This window comes from Rhinatrema bivittatum, chromosome 18 (genome assembly GCF_901001135.1).
Source record: "Rhinatrema bivittatum chromosome 18, aRhiBiv1.1, whole genome shotgun sequence".
NCBI classification, from domain to species: Eukaryota; Metazoa; Chordata; class Amphibia; order Gymnophiona; family Rhinatrematidae; genus Rhinatrema; species Rhinatrema bivittatum.
The window spans coordinates 24,628,735-24,650,194 of record NC_042632.1 but is presented as its reverse complement, the minus strand read 5'-3'; the positions used below and the strand labels follow the sequence as shown (position 1 = coordinate 24,650,194).

The 21,460-nt window shown below is 41.0% G+C and overlaps 1 protein-coding gene across 3 annotated transcripts in view; it reads left to right on the top strand.

The window, feature by feature from the left end:
- Positions 1-21,460, top strand: part of MAT2B (methionine adenosyltransferase 2B) — an 87,872-nt gene that overhangs the window by 15,854 nt on the left and 50,558 nt on the right. For all 3 annotated transcript variants that reach the window (XM_029583558.1, XM_029583557.1, XM_029583556.1), the window contains exons 2-4: positions 6,994-7,188; positions 11,893-12,007; positions 19,770-19,922. In XM_029583558.1, the coding sequence (XP_029439418.1) occupies positions 6,994-7,188; positions 11,893-12,007; positions 19,770-19,922 (463 nt within the window). The remainder of the gene's footprint in view (positions 1-6,993; positions 7,189-11,892; positions 12,008-19,769; positions 19,923-21,460) is intronic.

Here is a 21,460-nt window from a genome sequence, read left to right as displayed (position 1 = left end):
AATAATATTCTTTTTTTTTTTTTTTTTATATTTGAAGTTTTTATTGATTTTTCAATATTAGACAACAAAAATAGGTATATAATTACACCATAATAATTCAAATTATAAATATAAATCCAACTTTGTTTTAAATAACATATATTGGTCTAATTATGATCTAATCAAAGGATAACATTTCTAATATCTGTATATAACCAGAGGCATAGCAAACTAAGGGAGCAAATTTAAGAAATATTGATTTATTCAAAACTTGCATTGGATTCCTGCTATATTTTTCTTTTTTACTGGATTAAGCTTGGAGACATGGCTATTCTTTTTTGCTCAACAAAAACTTTAAGATGCTCAGGAATAAAGAAAATATAAACATCTTGGTTTTTCTTAACAATACATTTACAGGGATATCTAAGGGTAAATGCAAATCCCATTGCCAGCAATTCCTGTCTAAAGGTCAGAAACTCTCTTCTTCTAGTTTGTGTTAACACGGATAAATCTGGAAAGATTTTTACCCAACTTTCGTGATACATAATAGGGTATTTACTAAAATAACGTTTCATAACTTTATTTAAATCAAGCAAGGATGAAAATGCAACTAGTAGTAATCCCCTATCAATTATCTCATTGTCAGTACTCTCAAGGAAATCTGTTAGATTGCCCTGGAAGGGCATCTCCTCTGTAGTCAAGTTGGGATTTCTTTTTGGTAGGAAATAGCAATAGCTAATGGTAGGCAACTCATTTTCTAGAAAACATAGACTTTCCATAAAAAATAACCTTAAAGTTTCCATCGGGACCTGACCAGCCACCCTAGGGAAGTTAATCAGGCGCAGATTAAACACTTATTATTATTTTCAAATAATTCAAGTCTTCTAGATAGGTAATCTCTATCTTTTGCTACTATTGACTTAAATTGTAAATTATTTTCTTCTTTATCTTCTAAGACCTTTATTCTTAATTCAGAATTTTTTACACTTTCTCGGATTTGCATTAATTCCTGCTGATTATTCCCTGTCGCTATATCAACTTTTTTCTCTAGTCCTTTTATATCCATTGACATTTTAGCCATCATGTCCCAAAGCAATTCCAGTGTGACCACCGCAGGGCGCTTAAGAGTTTCATTCTGGTCATCCACTACCGTCTGTATTCCTCCCTCCGCTGTTAAACCTTCTCCACTCCTAGACGGGGTTCCTATCTCAGATGTAATAGATCCTCCTTGTGACCCTCCCATGAAACTATCCGCTGCCCTGCACATTGGGGGTACATCTAGATTGGGACTCAGCGAAGCTTCCTCCCTTGACATGGACTGTTCTCCCAATAAGCCCAAGTTAGCAGTATCCTTAGCTGCTGGAGAAGCAGGAGTAGATAAGAAATGAACTATTTGTTGCTGGATTGGCGATGGAGGGGGTAGTGGTTTCTGCTTTTCATCTGAATCGAGCCATTGTGTTACCTACTTTATTTCCAAAGCTGCATGCTCATGAGGGGGAGAAAACAGTAAATTCATGGGATTGGAAGAGGGCATTGACTTATCACGGTTCACAACATTTTGTCTTATGATCCTAGCAGACTGGGCATAGTTGCCAAGCACGCATTGTCCAACTGGCTAGCGGACCGTATTGCCCATTGCTGTGCTCTGACTGGCCTCGGTGCTCTGGTCATTTCAGAGCCTACTGTCAAGGCTCATTAAATAAGAGCCATGGCTACCTCAGTGGCTCATTGCAAGCTGAGATTATTTATTTATTTATTTCGGATTTTTATATACCGACATTCTCAATACAAGTATCGAATCAGGTCGGTTTACATATAACAAAACTTTCGCACAAGATTATCGAAGACATTTGAAAAGCTACAACTTGGTCATCAATTCATACCTTTGCATCTCATTATTGTTTGGACAATCTTTCAAGTAGTGACAGTAACTTTGGACAGCAGTTTTGTGCAGCCTGTTCACCCAGTAGTCCACTCTCCACGGTGTGGGTCCAGGTTGCTTTTTCAGTAATTGCTTGGCTGCACCCTTCAGCTTGGGAATCCCACATGTTGTTGCTAACTCAGCCTGCTTGTTAGAGAATGCAAGTTTGCTTAACATTAACCAGGGTTCTCTATAGACAGCAGGATGAATTAGTCATGCTTAATACCCTTTCTATCTGGCCTCATTCTGTTCCCTTAACTTCTCTGCAGTAGCAATTCTGCAGGGGCTGCAGTAGCCTTGGTGGCATCTTATTTATCTATTTATTTATTTATTTATTTTATCTAGTTTTATATACCGTCCGGTTTCGCCATCACAACGGTTTACAAAGTTTCGATGTTTAACAGTGTTCAAAAATTCATGCACTTGTTGAGATAGTTATTGAGGGCATTATAGACGTAGTATGGTAGTCAAATTGTACTGGTTATATTATGTTCTTGCATTGGTTCTGTATGTTGTTATGGGACGGTAAGGAGATAAGTTATAGCATAGTGTCATTGGGTGTTTTGGTAGGCTTTGGTGAACATCCAAGTTTTTAGTTCTTTTTTGAAGGTTTTTAGATTTTGCTGTGTTCTCAGTTTGGTTGGGAGGGTGTTCCAGAGTTCGGGACTTCCTAGGGATATGGCTCTCTTCCGAGTTGAGGTGAGTTGTTTGGGCCAAGCAGGTGGGATTTTTAAAAGACCTTTGTTAGCTGAATGGGGATTTCGGTTTGAGTGGAGTTTTATGGAATCGCTTAGCCAGTTTGTTTTTCGTATATTATTTTGTGTAATATGGTTAGTATTTTGTAGTCTCTCCTGTATTTTATTGGGAGCCAATGTAGCGATATGAGTGTTGGAGTAATGTGATCGTATTTTTTATTTCCTGAGAGTATCCTGGCGGCTGTATTCTGAAGGATTTGGAGTGGTTGGATGGTGGTGAGAGGTAAGTTGAATAGCAGGGAGTTGCAGTAGTCCGGGTTGGAGAAGATGAGGAGTTGAAGGACTGTTTTGAAGTCGTTGGGGGAAAGGAAAGGTTTTAGATGTTGTAGCGTTAGAAGTTTGTGATATCAGTCTTTTGATTTTTGCGGTGATGTGGTTCTTGTAGGATAGTTCCTTGTCAATTATGACTCCTAGGTTGCGGGTGTGAGTGACAGGGGAGATTGCCGCATTTTGGTTCATTATGTTGAGTGGTGGTAGTTGCGTAGGGATGTTCTTTTTGTCCAGCATGATTATTTCTGTCTTATCGATGTTTAGGATGAGTCTCATGTTGATTAGTAGTTGCTTTATTTTGGTGAGGTAAGTGGCTGTTTTTTTGTAGGTGTCTTCGAGTGTTGTGCATTGGGATTAGTATTTGGATATTGTCAGCATATATGAAGTGAGTCAGTTTAAGGTTTGAGAGGAGGTGGCATATCGGGAGGAGATAGATGTTGAAGAGTGTTGCAGCTAGGGCGGAGCCTTTGGGGACCGGTGTCAAGATTTATTTTCTTTGAGAGGGTGTCGCTTGATACCTGGTAGGTTATTTGTGATAGACAGGATGAGAAGCATTGTAGGGTTTTTTCATTTGCACCAATTTCAGAGAGACTGTCAATCAAGATTGAGTGGTTGACCGTTTCGAAGGCTGTTGATAGGTCTAGTAGGACTAGAAGGTAGCTGTGGCCATTGTCAAAGCTTTTGAGTACGGTGTCGTTTAATGCAACGAATAGTGACTCAGTGTTGTTTCCTGAAGCCAAATTGCGTGGGGAGTAGGAAGTTGTTCCTTTCCAGGTGGTTGCTGAGTTGGGAGTGGATGATTTTTTCAATAATTTTGGCAATGAATGGTAGGTTTGATATGGATCGGTAGTTTAGTGGATTTTCTGGATCCAGGTTGGTCTTTTTCAGTATGGGTTTGATAATTGCTAATTTTAGGCAGTCGGGGTAGTTTCCTTCTGTGAGGGATAGGTTCAAGATATCAGTTAATGTTTTGGTTATTGATGGTTCGATGGCTTTGATCGTCTGTATGGATATGCTATCGATAGGGTGATTAGCTGGGTTCATTTTTTTTATGATAGCTTGTATTTCCAGTGCTGATGCTGAATCAGGCTAGCTTGGTGATTGATTTGTATTTTCGGGTCTTGTGTGTTGTTGAGGTTGTTATTTTGATTTTTTCATTGGATGTTGGTGATGTTTGATCATTGGAGGGTTTGGTTAGGCTTTTTATGATATTGAAATCATTCTTGGGTTATGTTGGAATTTGTTTGAGTAGAAGTCTTTTTTTTGCGTTGTGGATAAGTTTTTTGTAGTATGCTAAGTACTGAATGCCTACCGATCACAGTCTAGTTGTTTTGTTCTGCCAGGTTTTTTCTTTTTTTCAGAGTTCACGTTTGGCTGATCTGATGTTGTCCTTGTACCATTGGTTCTGGTGTGTTGGGTTTTTTATTGTTTTCTTTTTCTTTCTTTCTTTCTTTCTTTATTATTTATTTTTTTATATACCGACATTCAATCTGAGATATCACATTGGTTTACATTTAGATACTGTAGGTATTTCCCTATCCCCAGAGGGCTTACAATCTAAGTTTTGTACCTGAGGCAATGGAGGGTAAAGTGACTTGCCCAAGGTCACAAGGAGTGACAGTGGGATTTGAACGCTGGTCTCCTGGTTCGTAGCCCACTGCTCTAACCACTAGGCTATTCCTCCTCCCCATCATGGGGTTTATCTTGTCTGCTATTGTTTTCGTGATGGTGAGCCAGGAGGAGGTGGCGTTTTCTGCATTAGAGAGGTCTAAGTTTGTTAGTTCTGTTTGTAGATTATCTTGAAGTGTCTATGTTGAAGGGTGGCCGGTAGGAGAATGATCTTGGTGTGCTCTTTTCTGTTGTAAATTTACAGTTGGAAGTCAGATTGGAGTAGATTAGAGAGTGGTCTGACCAGGGGATATTAGTGATTCTTGTGTTATAAGTAGCCCGTATGTCAGTGTTGATGAAGATGTCAAGTGTGTGGCCTGCCTTGTGCGTTGGGCCTTTGATGATTTGACTTAGGCCTAGGGTTGAGAGGGCGTCTGTTATTGAGGTGCATGTGGGGGAGTGGAAAATTGAGTCAAAGTGTATGTTAAAGTCTCCTAAGATGATGATGGGTTTGTTGATAGTTTAGTTTGGTCAAGAGGAATTCTATCAGTTGTGAGCAGTTCCGATCTAGATAGTTGGGGGGACATTATACAAGACAGATTTGTAGTGAAGGTGAGTCGAACAGTGCAATTTCCAGTGGTGGGTGGGTGTTGGTTGGGAGTAATTTCATCTGTAGGTTTTTTTTGATGATTAGCATTAGGACGCCTCCTTTCTTTTTTGGTCGGGGGAATGAGAACATTCTGTAGGTGGGGTTACTGATTTGGTTGATTAAGACTGGGTCGGTGTTTCTTATCCATGTTTCCGTGATGGCTATGAAATCTGGTTTGTAATTGTCAAGTAGGTCGGAGATGATGGGTATTTTCTTTACTATGGATTGTGCGTTGAATAGTAGGAATGATAGTGCTATGTAACTGCTGTAGGTCTTAGTGTTTATGTGAGTGATGTTTGTGTGTTGGTACGCACAGTATTTCTTTGTTTTTTTTTCTTGTTTCCTTCTATGGGTTATCCGTGCTTTGATCATTTCTGTGGGTCTTGAGGTGCATGTAAGCGGGGGTTTGAGCGTCATTTCTTGTGGAGTGTGGCAGCAAATTTACTGGGTTTGAGGTCTGCACTAAGGGGTGCACAAAGGGGAGTGCCCCTTTGTCGCGCTTCTTCGGTGTGCGACACCTGAGGAGCTCTTCTTCCCCTGCTCACAATTGAGTTTGCAAACAGGTTTCTTGAGAGTTGTATCCCTATCAGAAGAGCTGCTAGTACCACTTATGAGTGTTTGAATCAGTGTATTCATTTTTAAAGATTATATGTATTCAGATGTTTCATAAGTTCTAACATGGCTTCCAAATCTGTCCTAAGATTCTCGCAGTCACTCGGGTTTAAAAGATTTTCATGGAATATGGATGAGATGTATTTGTATACATTGGAAACCCATTATGGGCGTCCTAAAAACCTGACTAGCTATGGGGTTGTTAAATGCTATTTTGCATTTAACAAGCTTTAGGAATGACAGTCTAAATGCCCCTTGTCTCTTTACTTTGCTTTTTAAAACTTTGTTCTTTTATTTTGCATTTTTAATATCTGTACTTGCTATGTATTTTATTTTATTTGATGTATTTGTTTTATATATATATTTTGTAGTTTTGACTTATGATTGTGTGTTGCCATATGCAAACCGCTTAAACCTACCTAAATTATATCGGCGGTATATAAAAGATTTAAAAATAAATGTTAGTGAATCCCTGGTTTACGAGCGGTAGTGGTTTTTCTGCCTGTTCACCTACCTGGAATTTTTGTTTGAACTTGCCTCTCTTTCCCTATTGCAGCTAGAGTGGAAGGTGGAGGCTGGCTCTGACCTGGTATCTTTTATTTTTTAGAAAATTACACTGTGTACAGGTGTTTTGGTTGATAAGCAGGCTGAATTAGCCATATGGGTGACTGCATCCGGCGGAACCCACATGTAATAGCTAATTCATCCTGCTATCTACAGAAAACACGGTTTACGGTGAGATTTGCTATCACATTTTAACACAGTTTGAGGCACTCTTAAGATACAAGTTTTGTACCTTTTAGGGTTTTTCTAATACAGAATGTGTTAATGTACAGGGTTTGACACCTCCACTGGAGCCAGTGGAAGATTTCTGCTTTGTTGGTTTCAGCCCCAGTTGAGACCCAGCAAGGAGGAGTCCACTGTGTCTGCCCAGTTGGGGTGTAGGAGGACATAGTGCAATATTGGCAGGCTTTAGTGGGGAAAGGATGGGGACATGGAAGGGGGAGAAAAGATGAATGAGGGGGTGGGGAGTGAGGGTGACATTGGGGTGGGGAGTATCCACTCACTATCTACTCTTACCACTTCCCCTGAAAAAAAAGCAAATTGGGGTGGAGGAGATGGTAGCATGACAAATCCTGGAGGAAGTTTTCAAATCCCATTAATGAGATAGACGAAGTAAATGCTCCATTTCTTTTTAGGAGGATGTTGCCATCCCCAGTAGACGTGTACTGGTTACTGGTGCCACAGGACTTCTTGGCCGAGCTGTGTACAAGGAGTTCAGTGAGAACAACTGGAATGCAGTTGGCTATGGCTACAGTCGAGCAAGACCCAGGTTTGAACAAGTTAATTTGTTGGATACAACTGCAGTCCATGACATGATTCAGGAGTTTCAGGTAACAGTCCTGCAAAGAACTTAGGTTTTGTATGTGTGTATTGAATACATTTTGAGCTGTTTTCCCATTCCTATCTTAATAAAAGAAGTTAAGCTCAAACAGTTGTACATGTACTGCAAGAAGATTACTGTGTCCATCTACATTGTACAGTAAATCTGTTCAAATGTGTTTAAATAGCATGCATTCATTTGAATTTTGGAACATCTTGAAATTATATAAATAGCTATTTTAAAGGCTTGCAAAATAATCACTTTTTTCCTGTTAGTTATGCATACTGCTAATTAAAATTAAAAGTCCATCTACTTTTTGCCTTATTGAGATTATGGTGCAAAGAGCTCTTCCAGGGCTAGATACCCCACTGGGGTTTTGATGTGTGGCTTGTGGGATTCTTTGACTCTTGGAACTGTTTCTCATTGTCCCAGTAAATAGTGCAGTGGCAGTGGAAAGAAAATTTAGTATTTAGCTAGAGAGCTCACCATTTAGCAGAATTGGAAAGTAGATGAAATTAATATAGAAAGTAATGGTACATATATGATCTGTCTCTTAGAATCAGTACAAAGGCTTTGCCATAAAACATAACATAATGTGACTGCTATAATGCAGAACCACTTCCTGTATTTAAGCTACACGACTAATGCACTTTGAGAACCGCAACTTTTGTGTGTTAGGGGGTGAAAAACATTTAGAAAATTTGGTAACCACATCTTTTGGTCTAGGTGTGGTTTGTTTTTTTTTTGCAAGAGGGGGGGACAGGATCCTTGACCTGTTTTGCCTGGTATTACATATTTGGTGTGCATTGGGTTTTTCTTGCCTTTTTTGGTAGGGATTTTAGTTTTCCAGTTTTGCTCAAGATTTCTTTTTGTCTTTTTAAAAATATTTAATTTGGGTTTTTGTTTTTTTTCTCTGTCGACAAGCAGGGCTGAATTAGCCAATACATGTGGGTGACATCATCTGATGGTGCCGAATGGACCTTTTCTCTAAGTTCATGTGCAAACACTGCTGAAGTCCCTCAGTCCATTTTTTTATACAAGGTGCAGCACTGATATGTACCCTACTTTCATATGTTTGTTTTATTTTGCTGCCTTGCTACCTCAGCAGCCCCCCAAACGGCACACTTTAGTGCTACCAAAAAAAGAAAAACGAAAGATTACTTCACAGGATGTTCAGTTCTAAAAATCCCATAATAAGTGGGTTTAAACACTGGGCAGTAGGATGATGTCTATTACCGATGGTCATAATGTCTGCCACCGCTGCCTGGGACTGGACTATGATTAGGCAAATTGCTCTCATTGTGGCCATTTGTCTCTGCAGTCACAGAAATTGAGGACCTAGAAAATGGTGAACTATGTAAGACTCTGAGAAGCTATAGTTGCTGCTCCTCCTGGAGTGCAACCTCCTCATGCTCCCCGAGTGTAGAGTTGAAAAGGAGCTCCTCTGAGGTCACCCCCCATCTGCAGAACAAGCTGGTTCCTAAGGTTCGAGTAAATCAAAATCTAAGGAAAAGCTATGCACACCTAGAGCCAAAAAAGCATTGATCGGTGCCATTGACACACAGGGTTTAATTAACACATTGAGTCCTGGAGCATGTAATATATTGAGCCGTGACACCAGTATTGCTCTAAGAGACTGAATATGTTGCGTTTTCATTGATGCAGTGGTGCTATCTACCTAGTTTTCCATTTTGCCAGTACAAAGAATTGAAACCATGGGTGTTGAAGGTAACGTAATACCTCCACCAATCATCAGGACAACATCGCCAGCCAGACTACTAGAACAGAGCCTTTGACTGGGGGCACTAGATCCTATCTGTTCCATGGTCCCCTTTATTATTTATTTATTTATTTATTTATTTATTTTTGGTTTTTATATACCGGTCTTCTTGCATTATATGCAAATCAAATCGGTTTACATTGAACATTTAAACTTGCTTGAAAAAGCATTACATGTAACAAAGAACATCAAAACATGAAAAACCTGTTGGAACAAAAAAAATAAAACATTATTATACTGTATATTATATTATATTATATTATTATACTGTATATTACTGGCCTCCAATGCAGAGCTTTCAGAACCCAGATGAGGTGCAGGGAGCTTCAGTCTTATCAGAAGATATTCCATCTCCTGCACCCAAAGAGCGACTCAGAGCAACAGTCAACTTTACATCAGACGTATTATGCTTTTAAAATGCTGTACTATCAGAGAAACCACTTCTAGCAGTTTCAAAGGCACCAAATCCTACTTCCCCCAGCTAGAAGTCAGCAACAAGAACTTAATCGTCCACCAAAGGTGGCACAGCAGGCCCAGTCCATGCTTTTTGACCACTTTATAAACCCAACAGCCATCCTCCCTGGTAGGAGGGGAGGATTCAACTCTATCTGGAGGAATGGTGCTAGCTTACTAAAGACTGCTAGGTATTAAAATTGTGGCATTGTGATACTGCTTTACATTTCTCCCAACTCCCCAAGCTCCTTCTTGCTCAGTCTTCAATCCAGATTCATCTCATTCAGTGCAATTCCACCTGGAAGTGAAGTCGTTTTAGTCAACGAGCAATAGAACCTGGTCCATCCCAACAGCATGACCAGTTCTGCTCTATCTCTACTTCCTTGTCCCCAAGAAATTTGGGATATTGAGTCCTATTCTGAATTTAAAGAGCTGGGAGAAATTCAGAATAAGCTTCTCCCTACAATTCTCCCCTTCATCCATAAGGGAGAATGGATGTGTGTCCTGAATTTGAAGGATGCCTATGCTCATATTCCCATCTGTCCCTTCCACTGGTTTATCTACACTTTTGGGGGACTCCTCTTGTTGCCAGTATAAAGTATTGTGCTATGGACTATCAGCAAGGGTCTTTACCAAATTCCTTGCTGTCCTAGCAGCACATTTTCTTCATCAAGGAATCCAAGTCTTTCCATATCTAGATGACTGGCTAGTGTTAGTGACTTCTGCAGTTGCTAGGTTTTGAAAAATCATCTAGTTCCCATTCGGAGAATAAAATTCATAGGAGCATGGATGGATTCCCTGCAAGAAAGAGACTCAGATTGAGGGGCACTAACACTAATACAATACATCAACTATTGAATGCAGAATAAATATCAGCCAAAGACGTTTTAATTGTCCTGGGTCACATGGCAATATCAGATCATGCAATTCAGCTAACTTGCCTTCACATGCGGTGTTTACAGTGGGGCCTCTGCTCTCAATGGAACCAACAAACTCAACCCTTGACGAACCTGATTATCTTGCAAGGCATGAAACAGCTTCACTGGTGATTACAACCTTTTATCCTCCAGGAGAGGGTGTCACTCCAATTGTTTTTCTCCTCAAATAGCATTGGCAATGGATGCCTCCTTGAGGTACCCCCTCATCTTACAACAAAAATTAGTTTTCCTGACGTCCAGAACTCTCTCCTTTTTGAATTAAGTACTCCTGCCCTCTGCCTCTGATACTGAATTGTACCATTTGATCGCTGAATCGGGTAATCCCCCGCTGTGATATCAGAAGCACTCCCCATTTGTATCGTCCCCTCAAGTGTCTATTCCATTATAAGTTGCCAGAACAGTTCTTTCTGAGCATCATTTTGGAGCTCCCTGTTTCTAAACACCACCACAGCCAAGATGTCCCAATTGGCATCTGACAGCTTGAAATCACCTAGTAATAGCACTGCCCTGTGCAAGAATATTATCAAACCAAAGCCAATCACCCCGAAATTGTCATAACATTTCTAAGGTAACAATTCAAGACATTCTCACATCACTTTTTACAAATGTTTTCTGCTCTTCTCTGGAGCATTCTTATACTTGGAAACTCATATCTTGCACCTTAATTGATGCTTTAAAGGACATGAAATACCACACCAGAAATAATATGCAGCACCAAATACTAAGTGTATTTTCCCAAAGTAAACTTAAGAATATGCAAGAAAAAATATATATCTTTAAAGTCTTGCTCTTCTCCTGGTCCCAGATGCCAAATTTTAGATACCCGGGTAACCTGGTGCCTGGGATTTTTCCCTGGTATGATGCAAGACTTTGCACCTTTTGAAACAGTCTTTTATGTATAATATATAGGTTTGCCTCATTGTGCTCTGTATTTTAATGTATTAGGAGAACTTTTTTTTTAAGGGGGAATGGAATGGTGATAGTATGGGTTCTGGATGATGGAAAAGCAAATGTCTAGTCAAGCTAACTGAATAGAAATCTCTCTTCCCATGCAAAAGGAGAAAGTGCCCTACTCTTTGGGGAGGAAGAATGTAGTCTGCTAGAGCAGATTTCTTAAGTCCCCAGTAGTTTCTAGTATAGTAACCTATGGCCATTCTCTCTTCAGAACTGGGGCAAACTATTCAGACAGTCTGCACTTTCCAGAACAGGTGTAACCTTTTTAGCACTGTTCACCAAGCAACGTAGATGAATTTTCCATATTTTTTATATTCATGTGTTTTGTTTTTTTTGCTAACTTTGTGTCAAGGATTACTTAAAAATGTTTACCATATATTTTTTTTTAAATGCTGTGCTTCCTATGCAAATCTGCCGGGCTGTTTCCATAGACCAGGAAGGAGCCCTGTGTAACCGTGGAAGAGAATATGTTGAGCAGACATAAGCAGAAGGGATCATTTGCTGATAAGGTTGTTTATTTTTTTCTTGCATGAGTCAGGCACAGATTCTAATCATACTTTTATGTCCTGTTTACATTTTCAATTTACAGCCCCACTTGATAGTGCACTGTGCAGCAGAGCGAAGGCCCGATGTCGTAGACAGGCAGCCCGAGGCTGCGTTTCAGCTCAATGTGGTTGTTTCAGAACAATTAGCAAAAGAAGCAGGTAAAGAAAGAAAGGTTTACAAGTGTGCAATGATTTCCATGTAAGATATAGCAGTAGACCATGTGAGGTACTTCATTAAAACATCACTCCTCCAGCTAGGACCTCTTGTTTTTTCTTTCCTCTTATCTTCAAAATAAAATTAAAAAAAAAAAGACTGGAATGGGGCCTTAAGTAACATTTGTTGGTATTTTTCCAAGCTTATTGAAATACTGGCACCAACTAGAAAATTGTCCCATTATGCAATGAAACCAGCTCTTCATCTGACACTGCTGGCAGCAGGTGGTAGACAATCCTGGCACTGGGTATGATAAATAAGGTGTTGGCTTTTTTGCTATTGGAGGCTGGGTGGAGGAGGCATTTCTCCTAACTTGAGTTAGCAGGAGCTCTAGGGCATTACTATCTATATTTAGAGGAAAAGCCATCCCTGATGGGATAGGCAAGCTTTAAATTGGTCTGACCCAGTATGGCATGTTTATCTCTCTCTCTCTCTATCCCTATTAATGAGAAGAATAAAATATTACAGTAGCAGAAAAATCTTTATTTCTATTTTTCATTATTTAATACAAACAATATCTGTTAACCGCTTATTTAAAAACTCTATCCAAAACATCTTTTCAAACAGAGACAAATATCAAAATTTATTTACCGTATTTTTCGCTCCATAAGACGCACTTTTTTTCCCCCAAAGGTGGGGGGAAAATGTATGTGCGTCTTATGGAGCGAATATAAAAAAAAAACCAAACAAAAATCTAACAAACACCCCCCCGACTCCCCCAAGACCTGCCGACTTAATTTCCTACAACCCCCCCACCCTCCTGACCCCCCCCAAGACCTGCCAAACGTCCCTGGTGGTCCAGCGGGGGTCCGGGAATGATCTCCTGGGTGTGGGCCGTCGGCTGCCAGTAAACAAAATGGCGCCGACGGCCCTATGCCCTCACTATGTCACTGAGACCGACCGCTGCTATTGGTCGGTCTCAGTGACATAGTGAGGGCATAGGCCGTCGGCTGCCAGTAAACAAAATGGCGCCGACGGCCCTATGCCCTCACTATGTCACTGAGACCGACCAATAGCAGCGGTCGGTCTCACTGACATAGTGAGGGCATAGGGCCGTCGGCACCATTTTGTTTACTGGCAGCAGACGGCTCACGCCCAGGAGATCGTTCCCGGACCGCTCCTGGACCCCCGCTGGACCACCAGGGACGTTTGGCAGGTCTTGGGGGGGGTCAGGAGGGTGGGGGGTTGCAGGAAATTAATTCGGTAGGTCTTGGGGGGGTCAGGGGGGTGGAGGTTGTTAATTTAAAGGGTTGGGATGGGGGGGGGGGTTTTGGGGGTTCCCACAGAAAGAAAAAATTTCTGATCTGGGGAGTGGACCGAAATGGCCCTCCCCAGACCCGAAAACAAAATGGGGAGAAAAAAAAAATATGCACTCCCCTAATTTGCTCCATAAGACGCCCAGACGCAGAGCCGGTTTAGCACAATTTTTTTTTTTTTTAAATTTTCCCCCTCTGAATCCTAGGTGCGTCTTATGGTCAGGTGCGTCTTATGGAGCGAAAAATACGGTATTTAAAAACTTTTCTATACCGTCGTTTAGTAGTATACCATCACAACGGTTTACAGATAGGCACATAAGTCTGGTTAGGATTATAAATTAGCTAGTAGGTGCCAATAAAGTTTCGGTTACATGACTCAAATAATATACGCTATTTAGATTGTGGATTGGAAATTTCATTTATATGAATAATAGGATATCCATATGAGAATACTGTACTCTTAAATTAATCTTTAGGTATGAGAAAAATAATAAAGGAGGGATAACTGCTATTTGACTTTTAACAGTCTGCCGGAGTTCTCTTTCTTGTCCGCTAGTATTCCTTACTCCCCACTCTCATTGTGAAAAGCTTTTTTGAAGAGCCATGTTTTTAAACTTTTTTTAAAGAGTTTTACATCTTTCATTAGTCTTATTTTGAGTGGTAGTGTGTTCCATAATATTGGACCGGCTAGGGATAGTGCTCTCTCTCTTACTTGCGTCAGTTTTGCTGTCTTTACAGAGGGAATGGTTAGTAGAGCTTTATTGGCTGATCTTAGATTTCTCTGGGGGACATGTAGTCGTAGTGCAGTGTTTAGCCAATCAGTATTTTCCTCATAGATTAGTTTGTGGATTGTGCATAGTGTTTTAAATTGCACTCTTTGTTCAATTGGCAGCCAGTGTAATTCAGCGAGTGTTTGAGTGATGTGATCTCTTCTGCTTTTTCCAGTTAGAATTCTGGCTGCAGAGTTCTGTAGGATTTGTAGTGGTCTTAGTGTTGTATATGATAATCTAAGGAAGAGTGTGTTACAATAGTCTGTGCTCGTGAATATAAGTGCTTGAAGAACGGTTCTAAAGTTCGCTTGGGTTAATAGGGGTTTTAGCCTTCTAAGCACCATAAGTTTGGCATAACCTTCCCTAACTTTCACTGATATGTGTTGCTTAAGATTGAGTTCATTGTCAATTATTACACCTAGGTTTCTGGCTTTTTCGTTTAGTTCCACTGTCTGATCCTTTTTACGTTTGGGATTCTGTATTAATTCAATGGTTTTTCTTTCAAGGTGTATGAATTCTGTCTTTTCAATATTAATTACCAGTTCCATTTGGCTTAATAGTTGTTTTATTATATCTAGGTACAACATTGCTAAGTTTAGTGTTTTTTCAATTGTTTCCTCTACTGGTAGGATTAGCTGAATGTCGTCAGCGTATATGTAATGTATGAAACCTAGTCCTGCCAAGAGGTGTCCAACACAGTCTTATGATATCCTAAAAATGTCCCTTTATATAGTCATAAGGATAAATCCTTCCAAAGATGCTTAGCAATAAATGGTGTTACCATCCAAATCAGTCTTATTGTTAATTGAAAAGCTGTGATTCAGCTTCCAAGTAGTAGATGTAATAATCTCAGGTCTTTGAAGCGCTGGCCATGAATCTCCAAATCTCTGCTTGCTTGTTGTATGGTGGCCAGGTTTTAGTTAGCCTAGGAGGCCCAGGACACTCTGGGAGAGAATGGCCCATACCTGGAGCCAGGAGCTGCCTTACTGGTGGATGCTGGCTATGATTTGGTGTGCACGGTGGCTCAAGGGGTGGCTTCAGTGATTGCAGCCTGAAGGCTCCTGTGGCTATGAAACTAGTCTGCTGATACTATTTCAAAATCGAACCTTACAAAGTTACCTTTTAAGGTATGCTTGTTGTTTGGAGAGGAGTTAGAGAAGATGGTGGCTCGATGGGGAGAGTCAAAATTTCTTCAGTTACTGGAGGATAAGAAGTTGACTCCCTGATTTTCTCAAGCCAAGGGGCAATTTCGGAGCTCTCGGCGTTTTCGCTTCTCCAGAGGTTTGAGTAGTCAGAGGTCTGACATTTGGGAGATCTCAGTCCTTTCGGCAAAGAAAGCTAGGCAAAGACAGTGCCTCCGGCTGCAGAACCCTATGTTCCTTCCAGTGAAGTTTTGGGGGTCCATCCTCCGGTGCTGGAGGTAGGCGGTCGCCTGCCTCAGTTTTATCGAAGGAAGTGATGTGGTTCCATCTATCAGTGGGTTTTGGAAGTGTTGTGTGACGGATATGCTTTGGAACTTATCTATCCTCTCTGACGCATTTATGGTTTCCCCCTACAACTCCGTAAAAGAAAGGTCAGCGGTCCAGTGCATGCTGCAACTGTTGTGCACCCTAAAGGCAGTGGTTCTAGTTCCAAAGGATCAGGAGAGCACAGTGTGCTATTCTATTTACTTCGTGGTTCCCAAGAAAGAAGGTTCGTTTTGACCTTTTCTGGATCTTAAGGGGCGTCAGTCGGGCTCTCCAGGTTACCCATTTTCAGATGGAAACGTTAATATCAGTGATCATGGTGGTGAAGAAGGGAGAGTTTCTCACTTCTCTGGGCCTATCAGAAGCTTACCTTTATATTCCAATTCGCATGCAGCATCAGCAATATCTGCGCTTTGCAGTGTTAGGTCAGCACCCAGGACTTTTTCCAAGGTAATGGTAGTAATGGTCGCAGCCCTCAGAAAGGAGGGTATTATGGTTCATCCATCCTTGGACAATTGGCTAATCAGAGCCAAGTCATTGGAAGAGAGCAGAGTGATAGCCACCAGGGTGGTTCAATTATTGCAGCACCTGGAGTGGATAGTGAACTTAGTAAAGAGCAATCTGCAGCTATCTCAGGACCTAGAGTATCTGGGCATCCGGTTGGACAAGGTGCAAGGCAAGGTCTCACATTCAGAAGATTTGGGGTCGGGTCCAGGCCCTGCTTGCAGCGATTGGCCTGTCATATCTGCAGGTGTTAGGATCTATGACTGTGATAATAAAGCTTGTAACTTGGGCGCGTTTGCATATACGTTTTCTGCAGCAGTCTCTCCTTTCTCGATGGAATACCCAGTCTCAGTACAATGTGATGCTGGCCTTGCCTCCAGAGATGAGATGAAAGCTTCTCTGGTGGTTAGGGGAGCATCTAGAAAAAGGTATGGATTTGGAGTCTTCTTACCAGGGTCGGATTTCCCATAAGGCCAATCTAGGCCATGGCCTAGGGCGCAGCAGTCAGGGGGGTGTATATACAGCAGAAATAACTATCAAACGTTTACAGATTTTTCAGTATTTTGAAAACGCCATATAAAATGCTGTGTTTTAAATTTATATCCATATATTGAGCGGTACAGTTATGTTGCCCATCTCTACAGTTTGCGCTGTCTTGCTCAGTCACAGGAAAAAAGCATTTGCTATTTCTCTCACACACTCAGCGTAAACCACGTGTTAAAGGAAAATTCCAGATTTGGCGTTACAATAGTGATTCCAAATGATTCATTAAGCTCATATTGCTTGTCTTATACATATCTACTGATAATAGGTACGTAAAATATATCGTTATTACTTTTTTTTATTCGCTGTTTTTTGTATCGAATATGTCATCTGGGTGAATAATTTGAACTAGCCAAAGAAGTAATCGTCATACCTCGTATGGGTTATATAGGCAGACGTCTGCATTTTGCGGGCTGGCCCGACCCAAACCCATGGGCCAGGTCGAGTTCAAAATATTTCAGGTCGGGTCGAACAAAAGAACTTCCGCGGGGCGATGGGGGTCCCACGGGCTGAAATTTTTTTTACTGGTTTTGGTCTGTTTTATTTTGCTTCTGGGTTCACTCGTTGCAAGTTTTAAAAACATTTAAAAAAACAAACTATTACATATTAAATTTCAAATCAACTCTTGAGGGGGAGGGGGCGCAGAATTGTGCTTTGGCTTAGGGTGTAGAAATGTGTAAATCCAGCCCTGCTCCTGACTAGTTGGTGTTTACCACAGATGCGAGTCTCCAGAGTTGGTGGCACAAGGAACTCCTGAAGAGGTGACTTGGTCCATCAATCGACTGGAGGCTCGGGCATTTCGACTAGCCTTCCTTCAGTTTGCGGATCGGTTAGAAGGAAAGGCGGTGAAAGTTATGTCAGACAATACACCAAGGAGGGACTCTAAGTCAACAAGTCTGTCTAGAAATTGATGTAATTTTGCCATGGGTGGAACTTCATTTTCAAGCTGTGTCAGCCTCCCATATAGCTGGAGTAGGCAATGTTCAGGCAGATTATCTGTCATCACGAGTTGGATCTGGGAGAATGGGAACTGACTCCTGAAGTGTTTCATCTTATGATTCGCTGGGGGGTATCTCTTCCTGGATCTAATGGCTACGCACAAGAATGTGAAAGTGGAGAGATTTTACAGTCTGACAAGGGCTGTTCAAACTCTTGGAGTGGTTGTCCTAGCCAGGCTTGGCCGCAAGAGAAGATAGTCTATGCGTTGGCGCCATGGCCCATGATCGGCTGTTTGCTGCAGAAGATAGCATGACATTCAGGCCCTGGATTAGCTGCTCAGGCCGTGGACCACAGATCTGATTCTTCTGATGGTCGACCCTAGGTAACTCCCTCTTCTCAGGGGGTTGTTATGACAGGGACCAATTTTTCACAACAATCGGAGTCAGTTTTGTCTTACAGTTTGGCCCTTGAGAGGTCTAGGCTCTTAAAGCGAGAAGGACAGTTGTGGAAACGTTTTAGAAAGCGTGTAAGTTTACCACCTCCTTGGCATATATTGGTACTTGGCGGATGTTTATTGATCATGCTTCTTTGCCCGCTTCAGCCCTTGTTCCCTTAATCTTGGAATTTTTTTTACAAGAAGGTCTAAGAGATTAGTCTTAAACGCTGAAGGTGCAGGTGGCTGCTGTAGCATATTATCCGGGCCGTGTGCAGGGGAGACTGCTCTTTTCTCACCCAGATGTATCTAGGTTCTTGAAGGGAGTTAAACACCTTAGCCCTCCCTTGTGTTTCCCGGTACCTTTGTGGGATTTGAATCTGTTTCTCTTCTTTCTGGCGAGTCCAACCTTTCATCCTCTTTGGAGTGTTTCCTAGTGGTTACTAACTCTGAAGACTGTGTTCTTGGTTGCTAATTGTTCTGCAAGGCGGATTTTGGAATTGCAAGCCTAGTTGTGCAGAGATCCTTTTTTTTTTTTTTTTTTAAATCACTTGGGTTAAGGTGCAGATTCGGACAGTACCTGCCTTTCTTCCAAAGGTGGTTTCAGAGTTTCACTTAAACCAGTCTGTGGTGTTACTATCCTTGGATAAGGATATGGATTGTCAGGAATACAGGAAATTGCAGCCGTTGGACGTGCGCCAGCACTTAGAGCACTATCTGGAAGTTATGAACGAGTTCCGGAAATCAGATAGGCTTTTTGTTCTTCACCAGGGAGTAAAGAAGGGATAGGCAGCTTCTCGGGGCACAGTGCCTCATTGAATTAAGGAAGTAGTGTCAGCAGCCTATGTGGATTTCGGGGAGCCTCTTCCGAGACAAGTCAGTACGCATTCGACCCAGGCTCGGGCATTTTCCTGAACAGAATTGCGTTTGCTTTCTCTGGCAGAGATTTGTAGAGCGGCAATGTGGTGTCTTTGCATACGTTTGCCAGGTGTTACCGACTGAATGTGGTGGCGTGGGAGGATTCTGCTTTTGCTAGGACAGTGCTGCTTGGGCCTCAGCCTCCTGCTCTTTAGGGAAGTAGCTTTTGTACATCCCACTGGTGTGGCCTGGATGGAAGAGGAAGGTGAAATTACTTCTTCCCTATTAATTTCCTTTCCTCGAAGTAAGGCAAGCCAGCCCACCTTCCTGCCCTGGGCTTCCTTGAGGTGGCCAACTTTCTTCGTGGTATTAGATCCTTGTCCAGAAAGGAATGATGTTCCAGGATATTGCATGCAGCTGGATTTCCACAAACTAGGTAAGTGAGTTCCATTCTTCTAAAATACTCTGATTGTCCTAAGGTACTATGGTATGATCTGAGTCCAATGTTTCTGTTATAAAAGAAAAAAAAAATCAAAAAGGTTAAGTTGAATAGTGTTTGTAGGATGCATTATTATTGTTAATGTTTAGTGGTTAGTGTCCACAATTTGCTTTTGGAGAAATACTGACTGGCTGGTGCCTGAGCAGAGCTATTTGAGGGCGACGTCAGCAAGTCTTTGTTCTCTGTCTCCACCTGCTGGTTGGCGTGCACAACCCATTGGTTTGGACTGGCTTGTCTTGCTTTGAGGAAAGGAAATTATCAGGTAAATAATTTCACTTTCTGTGACATTTTAGCGTAGACTTCTCATTATAGATATATGCTTTAGAAGCCTTTATGTAGAAAATAAAGTACTGCCTACCCTATGCACATTTATACACAAGCTACTGTATTTTTTGGAGATGGTGCATAATCTGATAACATTGCTTTCCTTTCCTCCTAGCAAGAGTAGGAGCATTCTTGATATACATTAGCACTGATTATGTGTTTGATGGAACCAACCCTCCATATCTAGAGAATGATGTACCAAATCCATTGAATCTTTATGGTAAACTGAAGTTGGAGGGAGAAAAGGTAGTCCTGCAGAATTATGAAGGTAAGAAACTCACATGCAAGAAGGCTCTAGATGTGCGTTCTCACTTTGTTCTTATGGAAACTTTATTGACACATGCAAACTGTATCTAGTTTTTAACAATTGCTATTTAATTCCTACAGGCATGCTGGAGTATCACTGTATTTTAAATGTTATAAGACTGTTAGAACAGAGATCTATGAATCTGAAAATTACAGTTTAATTCCATTATCAGCTGCTACCTGATCTTTAGTAGGTCATTTCAAATACCTTTGCTTATAGTTTAAACATAGAACATGATGAAAGACCACATCTACTCTGCCCTTCCACATCTGTTGAGCTTTATAGTCCCTTCATCTCTCTGACATCCTCTGTTCTTGTCCCATGTTTTCTCTGTTGACAAGCAGGCATGAATTAACCATAACGTGTGTGACATCTGATGGTACAGGAACAGACCCAACTCTCAGAGCTGAGTAAAGATTGCGCAGGAGTTCTCAGGATGCGCTGCCTCATGATCCCCTCAATCTTTCTTAATGGGAGCTATTGCATGAATGCATCCCTATTATCTTTTCTACTTTTTCTGGCCTAGTGCTCCTACCTTCCTTGTCTCTTCCAATTTTTTTCTGCCGTGGCCATTCAACCCCTCAAACAGAACTTATTTATTTAAAGAGCTTAAAAAAACCATAAGAATGGAGAAGCCCAAGGCCAAGAAGCTTGCAGTAATGGATTAAAGGCCTGCATCTGCGAGTGCCAGCTGTCTATCATGGATATTTATTTTTATTTTTTATTTAAAAATATTTCTATACCGTCTTTTCAAACTAGTTTGATCAAGACGGTTTACAAGAATCAATTATATAGATCAAGTTAACCAAAAGATAAATTAAATAAAATATAATAAATTAAAAATAAATCAGCAAAAAGTTAAAGAAAAGTACAGAAAAAAAATACAATAAACCATCATAATCCCTGCTCAAAAATAAATAAACTAATTTTTTACAAAAAACAGATAAAGAAAGGAAATAAGAGAGCCTAAAACTTTAACTTGTACAATCCAGGTTCCTAATAAGTGTATAATCAAACAGTCAGAAACTGCAGAGTACATGGCTTATAAAGGTGGGGTGTTCAATTTTCAAGATGACCATATGCAATCTTAAATAAGTTTTTACTGCCTTCTTAAATTCATTGTGACTGGAGATTTGCCTTAAGGTGTTAGGGAGAGAATTCCACAACATCGGTCCTGCCACTGAAAAGGCCCTTTCCCTAGTCATATTAAGTCTTGCTAATCTGACTGTGGGGACATCAAGCAGATATTGCGATATTGATCTGAGATGTCTCATTGGTTTATACAATCGTAAGGATGTGCAGAGCCATGTTGAGTCTTGATCGTAAATTAATGAATGAATTATAGAAAGAACCTTATATTTTACTCGGAATTTAATCGGGAGCCAATGGAGCTTATACAGAATAGGGGAAATATGATATCTCAGAGGTAATCCTACTAAAAGACGGGCCGCTGAATTCTGTATTTGCTGCAATGGTTTGATCGCAGAATCTGGAAGACC